Here is a 14,843-nt window from a genome sequence, read left to right on the forward strand (position 1 = left end):
AAGAGACAGGATGCAAGCGAGCATGACAAAACCGCTCGCTATTGTAGCGACACCCTGGCGGTGGCTCCTATAGGAACTTAATGGACTGGAATCGTTCCGAACCCCCTCCGGAGGAGGAGATCGCTGTAAACCGAAGCGACTATCAAATGCAGGCATCGAAAAGGGAAATCGTAACCTCAATAAACAATCGCCTACACACACACACACACAAAAAAAAATTGGGACTTCCTCAATAACATTGTCCCCCTCCTTGGGGCATCTCCGGGTCACATGCAGCGCGAGCACAAGCCAGAACTTGCGGTGTTGTTTTAATCGCACATCTGCGCGAGGTCACCTCCGCAAATCAATAATCGCGGCAAACAATAGGAAAGGAACACAAACCGGTTGAAAAGGGTGATTGTTATTTCCGCTAACGTCAAACTAGCACGACCCTGTTTAGCCAATGCTAATAAGCTGCAACAAATATTAAAGCAATTTCCACACACTCGCCACTTCCCAAAAAAAAAAAAAAAGACACTTGTTAGATATCTACCTGAATGCTTCGTGAATATATTGATCGACGGGTCCGGCACGTTGATGGCAGCGGTCCTGCCAGGCGGTGTGCCGGTGTTGCTGCCGGGATCTCGGGGTCTCCTCCCGGCGACGCTTCCCCGGTTCCCCTTGCCTTGGTGTGCTTGGGACGCGTGGGGCTGTGGTGGCTGGAGTCCGGTCGATGTGCCCTCACCGACGCGGCCTACCTGCTGTCCCATCCCGGTAGTTTGTCGTGAGTACGTTCGGGACCAAGCGAGCAAACCCCCCCACCCCCGTGCGCCTCGGGCTCACATTCCCCTGCGCTGGAGGAGCCTGAGTACCGAATAGCGTTCCTCAGTCCCCCCCCCCTCCTCCTCCTCGCGCTTGCCTCCGCTAACGATTCCGTATTAGCTCGCTTGGCTAAGCAAGCTAGCTGGTGTTAGTCGCGATCCCAAAAATCCGCAACTCCCCCGGCTTTTAAACATTAAAATAACAACCCCCCGACGCGTGACAGCGACCGTCTTTGCTCCGGAGAACCGGGCGTCGTCCGGGCGGATGACGAACGAGCGAGAGTCGCTCAAATATGGAGCTTTTTTCAAAATGCTGTCGCCGTGGTCCGGCTGCTGCGCGCCCCCACTGACGCCGCCATCTTTACCGCAGAACACAAGATGTGTTGCACAAGGCGGCGGGGGGTTGGCCGGGGTTCACTGTTCCCCCGGCCGTCACAGTCCACCACATCTCCGGTGCTAGTGTAGACCGACGGGCTCCAATCCATCAGACTCGGGTCCATAACGTCTCGTGACCCCCAGACCCCAGTTTCATACTTTGCCAGTATAGTGGCTAATAGGACATGTTCGATTACATTCGTCCCCCTCCATAACTTTACCGATTCAAATATTCCGAGGTGTTCAATCAACAAAAAAAAGTGTCATATTTGGCTCCAGATGTGACATGAAAAAAAAAATCCGCATGAAATAGAATTTTCTCTACGTACATCATTTATGTGGAGATGATTTTCAACCAATTGGATTTCTAATTTAAACTGTAGAAACATGCAACAATTTGCTTATACAGAGAGGATGTGGTTGAAATCCTCACAATTTTATAACACTCACTGTGATTTTCATTATCTGAGTTTCTTTTTTTTTTTTTTTTTGGCTTGTCCCGCTACACTTTATGATTTAGTATGTTATATCAGCGTTTTGACACATTTGCCGTGACATCCATTTTATATCGGAAAATTCTCCCCGCACACCACAAAGAATAAGAATGTCACCCAAAAAAAAATAATAAACCACGGTAATTGAACTTTAGCTACTGTAATATCATGAACCGTGTTTAATCATTCTGCACGTCACTGTAAACATCGCTGGCGTAGATAGATTAACAAAGATATACAGTATTATTGATCATTAATAACCATTTCCAGACAATAAAGATGAACTTGAGTAATTTCTCACAGCACTCGTTGCACACATACACAAAAAAACGTCCATGTTCCCAGTTTGGGAATGACCTTCCTTTTCCCAGCGATTTGTCCTAAAATGCACAAAGCAAGGCTCAGAAAGACATGGATGAGCTAGTTTGGCGTGGAAAAATTTGACTGGCCTCTACAGAGACATGACATCAACCAAACAGAACACCTTTGGACGAATTAAGAGACAGGGATTGGCCTTTTTAATCAACATCAGTGTCCTTCTTGAAGAATGGCACAAAACTTCAACAAACCAACAAACAAACTTCCAAGAAGAGTTGACGCTGTAATAAGTGCAAAAAGTGGATGGATCAAGAATGTGATGTTCACTCCAAATTTATGCTGAGTCAAGGCCAGTGAGTGAATACTATTGTATCTGAAGTACTATGACTACTTACTGTGGGGAAAAAATATTCATAAATAAAAATTACTGAAGGAAAAGGTCGTTCTGTAAACAAAATAACTGATGTGATCAAATTCGTCAGTATCTTGTCTATTGCTGAAATATTAGAAACAAGTGGTTTGGTTTGGATTGGATAATTGTCATATTTTAACGTGGATGTCTAAAATGGAGTTAAATTAAATTAGGCCAGTAAATAATATTAAGCATTCAATGTGTACATACAGTAATCTAAACTATTACAAATCAAGCAATAACTATCGAAGAACAGTTCCAAACATAAACCTTTAATACAGCGCCACCTCGTGTTCATATAAAGGTCAACAAGGCTTGCATTTTTTTTTTTTTTTTTAAATCTTGAGGCCTGATTGCAAATTCAAGAAAAAAATAAAACGCAGCATGGCAAAATGCAACTTTTGAATCAAAGGGCTTATTTGTGCAAACTAGCCCTTCCGACTGAATATCATAACTCAGGTGTTTCAATATTCTGACAGACTGCAGCCATATCCCTGAAATAAGTGCAGATAATTAATGGCCATGTGAACCCTGCTAAAAATTTTCTATAGAAATTCAATAGAAACCTATAGAATTTGTGTAGAACAACTTTCTCTACAGAACTTCGGTTGTGACTTTCCATAGAATTTCTACAGAAAATAATTTCTGTTGTACAATTTTCAAGCAGAGTAAATGCACATGCTGAAGTAGCATAATAAAATGAATCAAGTATTTGTTACAGTATATAAAAAGTCATGACTATAGAGATTTCAAAACAGGGCAAGTCCATCATATTTTGCTCCAGCAGCAGTATTCTTGATGAAGCTCAACATATGGCCAGGCCAGTACAAGTAACAGAATATATTAAGTTGATACACAATATATTATTTACAGTTTATACATATTTTTAATAACATACAGTCTGAATTATCGAAGACCCCAGGCACTTTAGAATTTGGAATGCCGAACAAACAAAAAAAAAATACATCTTTATGACAAGGATACAATTCCTGGATTTGTTAAATATTAACTATAATTGCATGTGTGAATGACATGTGCATTATTACTGTATTCAGCTGCTACAATGACAAATGCCGCTCTCATACTAACAAGGCGTAACTTCACAGAAGATCAAGTCAAAAGGATTGGGAAACGTGTAAAAGTGTACACACACAAAATCTCATATTACTTTGCAGTTCTTCCTGGATGCATTTTGAAGACATGAAAACAAAAGGCATCCTTTGATTTGGGAATAAAGAACATTTTGGCTAATTAAATCTCTTCCATATATTAAGGCAACTCTGTAGTGTAAACACCAGACACCAAAAGTTGGGACAGCAACAGAAAAGCCGTCCAATGTCAAAGTATCCCAGGTTCTGCAAACGGGTCACAGCTTATCAGTCGGTCACCATAACTTTCTTGCAGGTCCATGACCGAGGCTTCAGTAACTCTAGAAAGGAAGGCTACAACAAATATATTATTAATAATCAGTATTTCCTGCAAAAAAAACAAAAAATATATAAATCACAATTTCTAGTCAGGAGATACCTCTTTCAGGGGGCAGTAGCGCTGGGCGTACCACTCCTGAGAGTACAAACAAATGATGACGCCGTGACCCAAGAAGAGGGACGTCCACATGATTATGTTCCAGATGGGACCTTTCCTTTGGTCGTGAAGGATGAAGTTAAACATCACTGTCAGAAAGTGAAGAGAATGATCGTTTTTCATGTTCTTCGAGACAGTGGGAACAACATAGAAGCTGAGAGGCACATTCGCATCTTACTTCCGAAGCACATAAACAGGCAGAAGAGGACTGGATAGAAAAAGCCGAAGCAGATTGCGAGGATGTATTCGTGGACCACTGCGGACAGGGTAAAAACAAACAGCATGGCTGCCGTTCGGAAGCGCTTCTGGGAGATCTGGAATCATAACAGCAGAGTTAAAAACGCCAGCGATAAGCTGGTATGATTGAATTACATTAGCAGCAGCAACTGATCCCACTTTTCCCCCCCAAAACAAGTACAAGTACTGACATGAGTACAAGTCAGTTACTTATAATGCTGATGAAAATGTGTTTTATAATAAACCAACATTGCCCAAAAACATGAAACTTCTCAAACATGGCATGTTTCAAATACAGTGTAATCTATGTTAAACACCTAACATTATATAATTCCTAATTTGACCAAAAATGAACAAAATATGTCTCTAAAAGTGCCTATACGATGCAAGTCAGCTATGCTGCACTACACCTTTTGTTATGCATTAAGTAATATTGCATTCCACACAAATATGCCTTTAGTTTTAATTTGAACTACCATTTATTTTCGAAATTGTATGACTTAAAAATGCTCGAATGTGACTGAGAAATTCCCTGTCCAGTGGATAAAAGTTTAATGGTTCTGACGGTTAATTTCTACTTCCACATGACAAAAATTGCATGTTGACCAGCAGCCAGGCGAAGCAATTTAATATACTGTAATTTTCGGCCTATAAACCGTGACCCCCCCCCCCCCCCCCCCACGCTTTCAACCCTGTGGTTTATGTGATGATGCGGTTAATTTGTGCATTTTCTTTAACGACCACAAGGGGGCAGTCAAGCGGAAAAGGTAAAAGTGAGACCAGTGGAATATGTGCGCGAGGAAGTGGCTTTTTCCCGGTATGTTTTTTTTTTCTTAACCGGCCCTGTTTGCGCTGTGCTAACGTGTTGCTGCTGTGTCTCTGATTTTTACCAGTATGTTTTTTTTTTCTTAAAAACCCACCCTTTTAGCGCTGTGCTAGCGTGTTGCTGCCGCGTCTCAGTGATTTAGGTATTTTTTTTTTTTTAATGTTAGCGCTGTGCTAGTGTGTTTTCTGCTGCGTCTCAGTGATTTAGTTTTTTTTTTTTTTAATGTTAGTGCGTGTTGCTGCTGTGTCTCTGATTTTTACCAGTATGTTTTTTTTCTTTAAACCAGCCCTTTTAGCGCTGTGCTAGCGTGTTGCTGTTGTGTCTCAGTGATTTTTACCAGTATGTTTTTTTTTTTTTTAAACCGGCCCTTTTAGCTCTGTGCTAGCATGTTGCTGCCGCGTCAGTGATTTTTACCAGTATGTTTTTTTAATGTTAGTGCCATGCTAGCTTGTTGCTGCTGTTTTTTTTTCTTTTTTTTTTTTTAAACCAGCCCTGTTTGTGCTACAGTGTTGTTGCTATGTTAAGCTAAGCTACGGTATCAAAACTTTGAAAACTGTGTACTGTCTTTCTTTGTAAATATGTCGTGTTTCAATGTGGGCTCTTGCGGCTTTTACAAAGCTGCGGCATATGTATATACCAAATCATATTTCCTTTACAAATGTACTGAGTGAGACTCATAATCCGGTGCACTCTATAGGCCAGAAATTACGGTAGTAAAAAGTGCATTAATGGCAGACTCACTTACCCACAGGAAGTCCCTATACACGTAGTGAAACAGCCAGTCATGAACAACTACATTCCAAGTACGGTAGTAGTTGGCAAAAGATGTAGAATTCCACCAATCCTGTAAGATGGAATTCAAATTAATAATTTAGTTACATATACAGTAGCTCACTCTCCCTCTGTCACAAACACACAAACTTAATTTCAAGAAAGCGAACAGAAGATGCAGCACCTTATAAAACATCCTATCACCAAAACGAAGCATCTCCGCAAATGCGTTCAGCCAACAATGGAGGAAGGCAAAGAACCCCAGGAAAAGAACCAACACTCCTAGAAAAAAACAAAAAAAACAAAACAACAAACAACGAAAGAAACTATTAAATATAGCTCACACAACAGTATTGCTGCTAACTGCGTGGAGAAGTATGCAGTCAACATTGAGTCAATGACCTTACCAGGCAGAATGGAGTTAAAGATACAGAGGACCATGGCCCGCAGGTCAAAAAACTGAAGACTGCTGCTGCGGAACTGAGGGATGCACAGCCGCACGAACACGTAATACGCATAAAACAGACAGCCTAAAACCTGTGAGGAAAAAAACAATTTGAAACTTTGAGATTCGTAGGACTACAAGTGTCGTTTCAGTCAGTCTGTAAAAGTTCAAAGAGCGACTGGTACTTGGAGTAACTTTGTGGCCACATAGCCCCATCTGATCATCGGGCTCCTGTATGAAAAATAAAAGAATGTTAATTTGGGCATTCCATGTTCAATTCTTCACGCCATTTCACAAAATCGATGTGGTGTTTACCTTGGGTATTTATCTCTGTAGATAAGTGTGGGTGCAAACAAAAAGTACAGATACTGAGAAAAGTGAGGAACCACTGGGCCTGTACATGACAGAACAGACTCATTAAAATAGAATTAGAAAAATAAATGTAGCAATTTTTTTTTAGGATGTACTGTCAAACACCAATTCACCCATACACTGATAATAAATTGGAAACTGCAGTAGTTAGTCGTACAATTTGTCAGTTTCTGAACAAAAATCGGCAGTTAAGATTTTTAAACCTTTACTTAAATTATTTTCTGCACAGCTACTAAAAAAATTTATCATCTAAAATCCTCCATTACAAATACATGCAGGAATTCTGCCACCCACACTGTTGTTCTCAAGGATGATGTTCCATTTCCATAATTTAAGTTCATTTTTAGGGCAAGTGACCCACTTTGGAACAACATGGTAATGTTGCTTCAAAAAGGTCACCTAAAAATAAATAAATAGATGAATAAATAAAATAGACATTTTGGGACAGTTGAATTGTCTATTTCAATCAGGATCAATAATTTATTTGGGAACACTTGTCATTTAGTTACTGGAAAAGATTATTTCTATCTACTTAAAATTTGTTCTGATCTCTGGAGAAATAAAGAGATTGAGCAGTTTAGCCACTGTGTTTGAATCCTTTAAGTAGGATACAGTTTGATTCATTTTGGTAAATATACTGTACCACTAACATCATAAATATTGAACATCATATATTTTCCTTTTAATGAAAACCATGTATTGTACTCATTAATGTCGTGGCAACTTACTGGACTTGTCTTTGGCACAGGCCAGCACTCTGGGTACGTTTTCTCTTACAAAGGAGTGTGCTTTCATCATGAGTCTCACCTGGAGTGGGCAACGGACATTAATTTCTGTAGTTCTGCTCCAATTAACAGATTTCCAAAAGTACCATAATTGTCGGCCTGCAAGCCGCAACTTTTTTTCCGCCTACACTCTTTCAACCCTGCGGTTTATGTGGTAATGCGGCTAATTTGTTCATTTTTTTTTCCCTAACGGCCGCAAGGGGGGCACTCGTCCGGAAAAGGTAAGAATGAGACCGGTGGAATATATGTGCCGAGGAAGTGACTTTTACGGGCGTTGCTAGCACTGCCCTGGTGTTAGCGCCGTGCTAACGTGTCTCAGTGATATTTACCGGTAAGCTTTGTTTTAACCAGCCCTGTTAGCACTAGCGTTAGAGCCGTGCTAGCATTAAACTTTGTGTACCGTCATTCTTTCTACATATCTCGTGTTTCAATGTAGGTTTCAATGTGGGCACTTGCGGCTTTTACACAACTGCGGCATATGTATGTACCAAATGTAATTTCCTTTACAAATATACTCTGTGAGGCTTGTAACCAGGTGCGCTCTGTAGGCCGGGAATTACGGTAAATGCTATATATTAGGAACATTAAGAGACACGGAAAATACCTGTTCCAAGATGACAATGAAGCACGAGGCCGGGGGAAAACTGTTGATTACCACCACATATGTGGGTAGAAAACCAAGTCCCAAAGCCTGGTAGAGAAGGAACATGGAGCCAAACAAAAAGCTGTAAAGCCTGTGGTGACTGAAAGAGCCAGACTGGGTCTGCGTCCATAGCTTGAACAGGGGATAGGGAACCACTAAAACAGTCAGGAACATAAAAATCCATGTGCACACTACAAGGGGGAACTGTCCAAATGCGTAGACCAGCAAGTCAAAATCCAGCACCAGTCTGAAGAGATTAACCAGACAAGACGAAATAGTTTATAACAAAAGTGAAGCCAAAAGATGCATAATCTATGTCAGGGGTGTCAAACTCATTTTTCTCGCGGGCCATGTTCTGGTTCCGGTTTACCTCAGAGGGCCGTTATGAATGTGAAAGAATACAAATATTTAATCGTCTCATCGTATTTACATCATCAATTTATGATCTACTTTTGGAATCAGAAATCAAGGGTAATGTGTTTTTCAACTTTTCATGTTCGGCAACACAAAAATGCTTGGAATATCTCAACTTTATCATTTATGACAAATGACAACTGAAATTTTTGTACAAATTTTTACAAGGACAATTGAAATTGACACTAGATTTGGCTTCGCGGGCCACATAAAATCACGTGGCGGGCCGGATCTGGCCCCCGGGCCCTGAGTTTGACACCTGTGATCTATGTGAACAGTCAAGCCAGACTCATATATTACCTGCCTTCATCTATGAAATCAACCACTAGTGTACTGAGGATGAAGAGAATGAGCAAGGCAATAAACATGTGGTAGATAGTCTGGATGTGGTTCACCTCAAAGAGCTCACTGTGGGGGCAATAAATAAGACTATTGACTGGAAATGCGTGATAGCAAGGCAAAAGTATCAGGCGGTGGCGATCTCGCCGCTTACTCAAGGAGAGACCTGCGGTTGACAAATTGCTTGCGCTGGCCATGAGGAGGCGCAAAATGCCTGGAGGATAGACATGGTGAAGTCAGTGACACCTTTTTTGTGGTACAATGCAAACAACAACTGGAATCATTTACCGTAATTTCTGGCCTATAAGCCACGACTTTTGTCACACGGCTTGTTTGTGCTTTTTTTTTTTTTTTTCCCCCTAACAGCCGCAAGGGGGACTTGATTGGAAAGGGTTACAGTGAGACCTGTGGAATATATGTGCCGAGGAAGTGACTTTTACTGGTATGTTTTTTTTTTTTTTTAAGCGGCCCTGTTAGCACTGCACTAGCATTAGCGCTGTGCTAGTATGTTGCTGGTATTACTGCCGTGTCTCAGTGATTTTTACTGGTGTGTTTTTTTTTTTTTTTTTTTTTAAAACCAGCCCTGTTGGCACCGCGCTATCGTGTTACTGCCGCATCTCAGTGATTTAGGTAATTTTTTTAATGTTAGTGCTGTGCTACTGTGTAGCTGCTGCGGCTGTTTTTTTTTTTTTTTTTTTTTTTTTTTTAAACCAGGCCTGTTCGTCCTACAGTGTTGTTGCTATGTTAAGCTAAGCTAATGTATTAAAACTTTGAAAAATCTGTATACCGTCTTTCTTTGTAAATATGTCGTGTTTCAATGTGGGCACTTGCGGCTTATGTATGTACCAAATGGTATTTCCTTTACAAATGTGCTGGGTGAGGCTTATAATCAGGAGCGCTCTGTAGGCCGGAAATTACGGTACATATTGTGACATTACTTCTCTAAATTAATCAAAACTAACATTAGGATCTTTAAAAAAAAAAGGACAAACTTTCCATTGGGGCCAATCAGAGTGCGCAGATGTACCGAATAAAGTGTTCCGTGACTATATAGCTCCGCACCTACCCGAGTATGCTCCTCTCCTTGTCTGACAGAGGGCATGAGAATACAGCACCCAGGGGTGCAGGCTCCAGGCTCGCCGACTCCTCGATAAGACTGTCCAGGAACTCACTGACCTGGTTGTTGAAGTCACGCATCAGGTCTTTTGTCAGGCACTGAGGAGAATTTTAAAAAAGCACAACCAAAGTCACCAGCGCTGTAAAAAGGAATTTTGCTCAAGTCTTTGCTTACATTTCTCCCAAAATTAGACATTACAGGGGAAATAAATGCAAATAGATTAAAAATGAGTGTATGTCAATTGTAAAAGCCATAGCACGATTCGCATCGAAGGAAACTTGACCTCACTTTGTGGTTTCCTGAACAACTCATCCAAATGAGAACAATGAGCCTTCCCCAAAAACAAACGACTGAACATCGAACCTCTGCTTTTCTTTTCAGTTGTAGCTTCTTGCTCATCCTGTGTTCCACCTCAATTCTCCCTGAAATTACAAAACACACACCAAATCCATTTCGTGAGAGTATGCAGTAAGGTGAAATAAACTTTTTGGTTTGGTTTTGGCATTGGTTTGGTAAACCAGGGGTCGTGAGTTCATATCTCACTGGGGCCTCTACTCCCCAAGTGGGGTTGCGTCAGGAAGGGCATCCGACGTAAAAACTGTGCCAAACAAATATGATCGTTCATCTGGAGATGTCACGCTGTGGCGACCCCTAACGGGACAAGTCGAAAGAAACTTACATAGCCCCCACCCCAAAAAAAAAAATATTCATAGAAAAATCATTTTTATAAATCTTTATACACAATACAGCCAATACTACTACATAGCTAAATGGCATGTAGTCAATGTGACCGTATTTCACAATTGTGGTAAAATATACGAACAGTTTGTCGGAGAAAAAAAATCCTTGCGTGTGTGTGTGTGGGGGGGGGAGTTTCCTACTGGATATTTTTTGCTCCTATCGGAACACAGAGTGCAGAGCACTTTGCCGGGAATGTCCACTTTTTGTATGTGTTCGGTTAGACATGTTGATACCGTTTTCGGTCCTATCTGCACGGTAACACTTTTTTCAAGCCACGCCCGTCTGAAACAGTTTTTGATTCCAGCATCCTTGTCAATTGCCCTCGCTCGGTCTTCATCCTTTTTTTTCTAACACTTTCGCCATCGTAAAACTTTGAACACACCGTCGCTGAGTTTGCGCTAAGTCCCACGCGCCATTACTTGACTAACTAACAAGTTACACTGCGATTTCTGAGAACCGAGAACACATGTACATGGCAATGGTGAAACTCCATTAACCACTAACACGTTTGGATCGGTATACTATATAACTCCGTTGTCCAATCGAGTAAATCTGCCGCAAACAAGTTTTAATGTTTATGTCGCAAAATGCAAATATTTACACTACCGAGCAAGTTAGAACGGCATATGATAGTCGTGCTTGTGCTAGTACTAAGCTGAACTTGCAGCTCGGAGCCCACCACCGAAGAGGCAGCCGCACGATACCCTACCCTCTGAAATTTTCTCAACGGATTTGCGTTTATCTCGAGAATGGTCATTTTGGTCTGAAAAAGTCGAAAATTCTCATCCCTGCAGATGTAGTGAGGCAGAGGCTGAAACCTGCTGCAGTGCCAACTATTTTTCCTACGGCCATCGGGACCTCAACTGCCAGCAAGAGAACTCTCACAGCCGGCACGATGCTGCGGCGAACCAGCACAGACAAGAGATGAGGGTTTCCTTGGATATACCTACAACTAAATTTTGCTTCATATCCACTCGGCAGTAAGAGAAAAAATAAAAAGAAGACCCACAGAGTACTTTTCCCCATTGTTGTCTTCACTTTTGCCTACATGACAAGACACCAGACACCGTAATAAAGATTGTGAAACTACCTTTAAAAAAAACAAACAAAAAAAAAAAACCCAAAAAAATCTGGTGACCTTTTGAGGGTATAACTGGCACTCATGTGACCCTTTTAAGGATAAGCGACTCAGATAATGCTTGGCTGGCTAGAGAAAGACTTGCATGTTCAGTGACTCACAAATTTGGCAGAGGATCAAATAACGAATCAAGTGTGAAGAGTTTCCCCACCATTGCTGCTGACGTGACGGTCTCCAGTGGACTGACCGTGTCCCCCTCCTCGGCTACACTCGCCATTCACCGGGCTCTCCGGGTCAGAGGAGGTGGGCTTGTCGGGAAAGGTCTGGCGGCGGAACCGGACACTGCTATCATCTCCATTCTCCATCCTAGAAAGAAAGAAAACAAAAATCCATTCCAAATTGAGTTTCAGACTCACATGTCGCACTGACTAAAGGAATTTGGAGGATTTTGAGCGACACACGAAATGAACTCGGGAAGTAGTGAATCAGTTTCACATGACGCTCTATCGACGTCAAGTGAGTGAGCTGCCGGCTCTCTCACAAACATTTTCAACACGAACATCCACTTTAGTGTCCCGTGAACGCCATGTCGTGGTGCAGCAAGTGAGAGCGAGTTAACTTCGCCGAACTATTATCGCCCGACAACAGGTTCAAATTCGATAGGGTTAGAAAATATATCAAACGCTCACGTGAGAACCTGTCGAGAGAATTACAGTCGACTCCACCGAGCGCCCGCTCAGCAGTTGGGGGTCTTTTCCGGACGACGACGAAGTGAGACGTGAACGACAGCGCACACTTTCTCCATTGCGCCGGCAGGAGATGATGAGCGGCCAGCTCGACGCTCATTGGCTGAACGCCTCTGCTTGGTTACGTCATCAACAACCGCGGCGTTTCTTTCCCCTTGCATTGAGCAACAAATCTGCACAAAGCAGTGAAATTACTGAAAAAAAGACATGTTGCATCATTTACGGTGTGTTACAAACATTAGTGGAAAATATCGAAGTACAAATATTTAGTTGCTGTACTTTACTTGTACTTTGCGACTTATTTATTTTTAATCAGAACATTCCGAAGTGTACACTTTTTTTTGCACTCGCACTTTTAACGTAAGGATTTCATTCAGTACTTTTAATTTAATCAGTGTATGTTTTTACAAAATTGTGAGAGGACTGCTACATGTGGTTAAAAATTAACGCAAATCAACATTTTCCATCCCCCAACTAGTACTGTCCACAAGAGAAAACAAGTCCAATCAACCATCCATCCATTTTCTTTGCCGCTTATCCTCACGAGGGTCGCGGGGAGTGCTGCAGCCTATCCCAGCTGTCAACGGGCAACTGGTTGCCAGCCAATCGCAGGGCACATCGAGACAAACAGCCGCACTCACAGTCACACCTAGGAGCAATTTGGAGTGTCCAATTCATGTTGCATGTTTTTTGGAATGTGGGGGGAAACCGGAGTGCCCGGAGGAAACCCACGCAGGTACGGGGAGAACGTGCAAACTCCACACAGGTGGGGCCCCGGGATTGAACCCGGGTCCTCAGAACTGTGAGGCCAACGCTTTACCACATGTATTCAGAAATAAAGTATCAAAGTAGTACACAAACACTGACAGCCATCATTTTATTTGGTCTATTTTTAAGGACACAAACTTTGATATATTTTTGTTCTGCTTATTAAGAATAATGCAGGCTAGTCAGCACTTCCACTTCACATTTCAGAGCCTCGGGATTCGGATCCTGTGTGAGGTTTGCTGGTTCTTGTGAATTTTCACAGGTACAGAGATTTCCTCCAAAGTTACAAAAAACATGGATTCACTGAAGAATCTAAAATTGAGTGTGAATTGTTGCGTAATTAGTTCTAGATAGATTTTTTTTAGGGTAACTGAAGATTGGTTTTCGGGGTCTATGAAAATATAATTTAGGCATAAACCCATAACGCCATTTTTTTTTGGGGGTGGGGGTGAAATACCCTCTAAAATAGGCCATTGATAGTTACCTACCTTGCCTAAACATAGACAAAGACAATTAATCTTTTTACAAGATTTTAAACAGTTGAAGTTGTCAATCACATGGGATATAAACTTTTTTTTTTTTTTTTTTTTTTAAAAACCAAATCTCGTATCTGCTCCTGTTTTTGAAATGTTTCAGAGATGACTACAGCCTATTGCAGTTGTTATCATAAAGCTTTTGGACAAGTTGGAATGATATCTCAAAATAAGTCTTGCAGTTTCATGAACGTTGGTCTCATGAGTGGAGCGTGTCAAACACTATAAAACACAAGGACACATTTATGGAAATCGTGAGCATCTGTGTGAGTTATTTTCCTGACAAAACTCTCCCGGTGGCATTTTTTTGGGGTCTGTAATTATCACGATCAGGGGGTTTCAAAGATGATGTACTGTATACGAGATTGTACGGTTTAGGTGTAGCATGCATGCACCTAATAACAGTCAAGTACTGACTTCATTGTAAAAACCTGGAACCCCATGTGAACTAACACCTTTGCAGCTGCCTGAATGCAACCATTTTATTTTACGATTGACTTATTTAAATGCAATTTTAAAAATAATTTTATTCAGGTAGGATGCTATCATTTGAGCGTGATCCTGCACACTTCCGGGCATAACTTCAAAATATACTGTGTATACATAAATGAGCATCTGGATCAGAGAAGCTCTGGCACTTTCATATTCTGATAATCCCCATCCATCCATTTTCTTTTGCACTTATCCTCACAAGGGTCGCAGGAGTGCTATCCCACCTATCCATGGGCAGGATGTGGGATAAACCCTGAACTGGTTTCCAGCCAATCACAGGGCACATAAAAACAAACAACCAGTCAAACTTTCATTCACATCAAAGGGCAATTTAAAGTGTCCAATTAATGTTGCATGTTTTTGGGATGTGGGAGGAAACCGGAGTTCCCAGAGAAAAGCCACGCAGGCACGGGAAGAACATGTAAACACCACATAGGCGGGACCGGGATTTGAATCGTAACCCTCAGAACTGTGAAACAGATGCTCTAACCAGGAACAATCACCCGCCCCTAAACAATTCATACAAATCCATATAAACTCCTCCACCAAAAAT

General features: G+C 41.6%; 2 protein-coding genes across 3 annotated transcripts in view; both read right to left on the reverse strand.

The window, feature by feature from the left end:
* abl2 (c-abl oncogene 2, non-receptor tyrosine kinase) overlaps positions 1-1,385 on the reverse strand; it is a 36,930-nt gene extending 35,545 nt beyond the window's left edge. For both annotated transcript variants that reach the window (XM_061825182.1, XM_061825179.1), the window contains exon 1: positions 533-1,385. In XM_061825182.1, the coding sequence (XP_061681166.1) occupies positions 533-749 (217 nt within the window). In that variant the 5' untranslated portion in view covers positions 750-1,385. The remainder of the gene's footprint in view (positions 1-532) is intronic.
* A 779-nt stretch (positions 1,386-2,164) lies between these two features.
* soat1 (sterol O-acyltransferase 1) lies at positions 2,165-12,604 on the reverse strand. The gene is made up of 16 exons (XM_061825808.1): positions 12,441-12,604; positions 11,963-12,117; positions 10,296-10,354; positions 9,882-10,030; positions 8,970-9,029; positions 8,777-8,884; positions 8,024-8,309; positions 7,363-7,441; positions 6,578-6,656; positions 6,448-6,493; positions 6,225-6,354; positions 6,002-6,099; positions 5,792-5,890; positions 4,162-4,297; positions 3,927-4,072; positions 2,165-3,841 (listed from the first exon to the last, which is right to left on the reverse strand). Exons 2-16 carry the CDS (start codon positions 12,114-12,116, stop codon positions 3,776-3,778), a joined length of 1,695 nt encoding a protein of 564 aa, XP_061681792.1. The 5' UTR covers position 12,117; positions 12,441-12,604; the 3' UTR covers positions 2,165-3,775.
* Between the last annotated feature and the right edge of the window lie 2,239 nt (positions 12,605-14,843).

This window comes from Syngnathoides biaculeatus, chromosome 7, assembly GCF_019802595.1.
Source record: "Syngnathoides biaculeatus isolate LvHL_M chromosome 7, ASM1980259v1, whole genome shotgun sequence".
Lineage (NCBI taxonomy): Eukaryota > Metazoa > Chordata > Actinopteri > Syngnathiformes > Syngnathidae > Syngnathoides > Syngnathoides biaculeatus.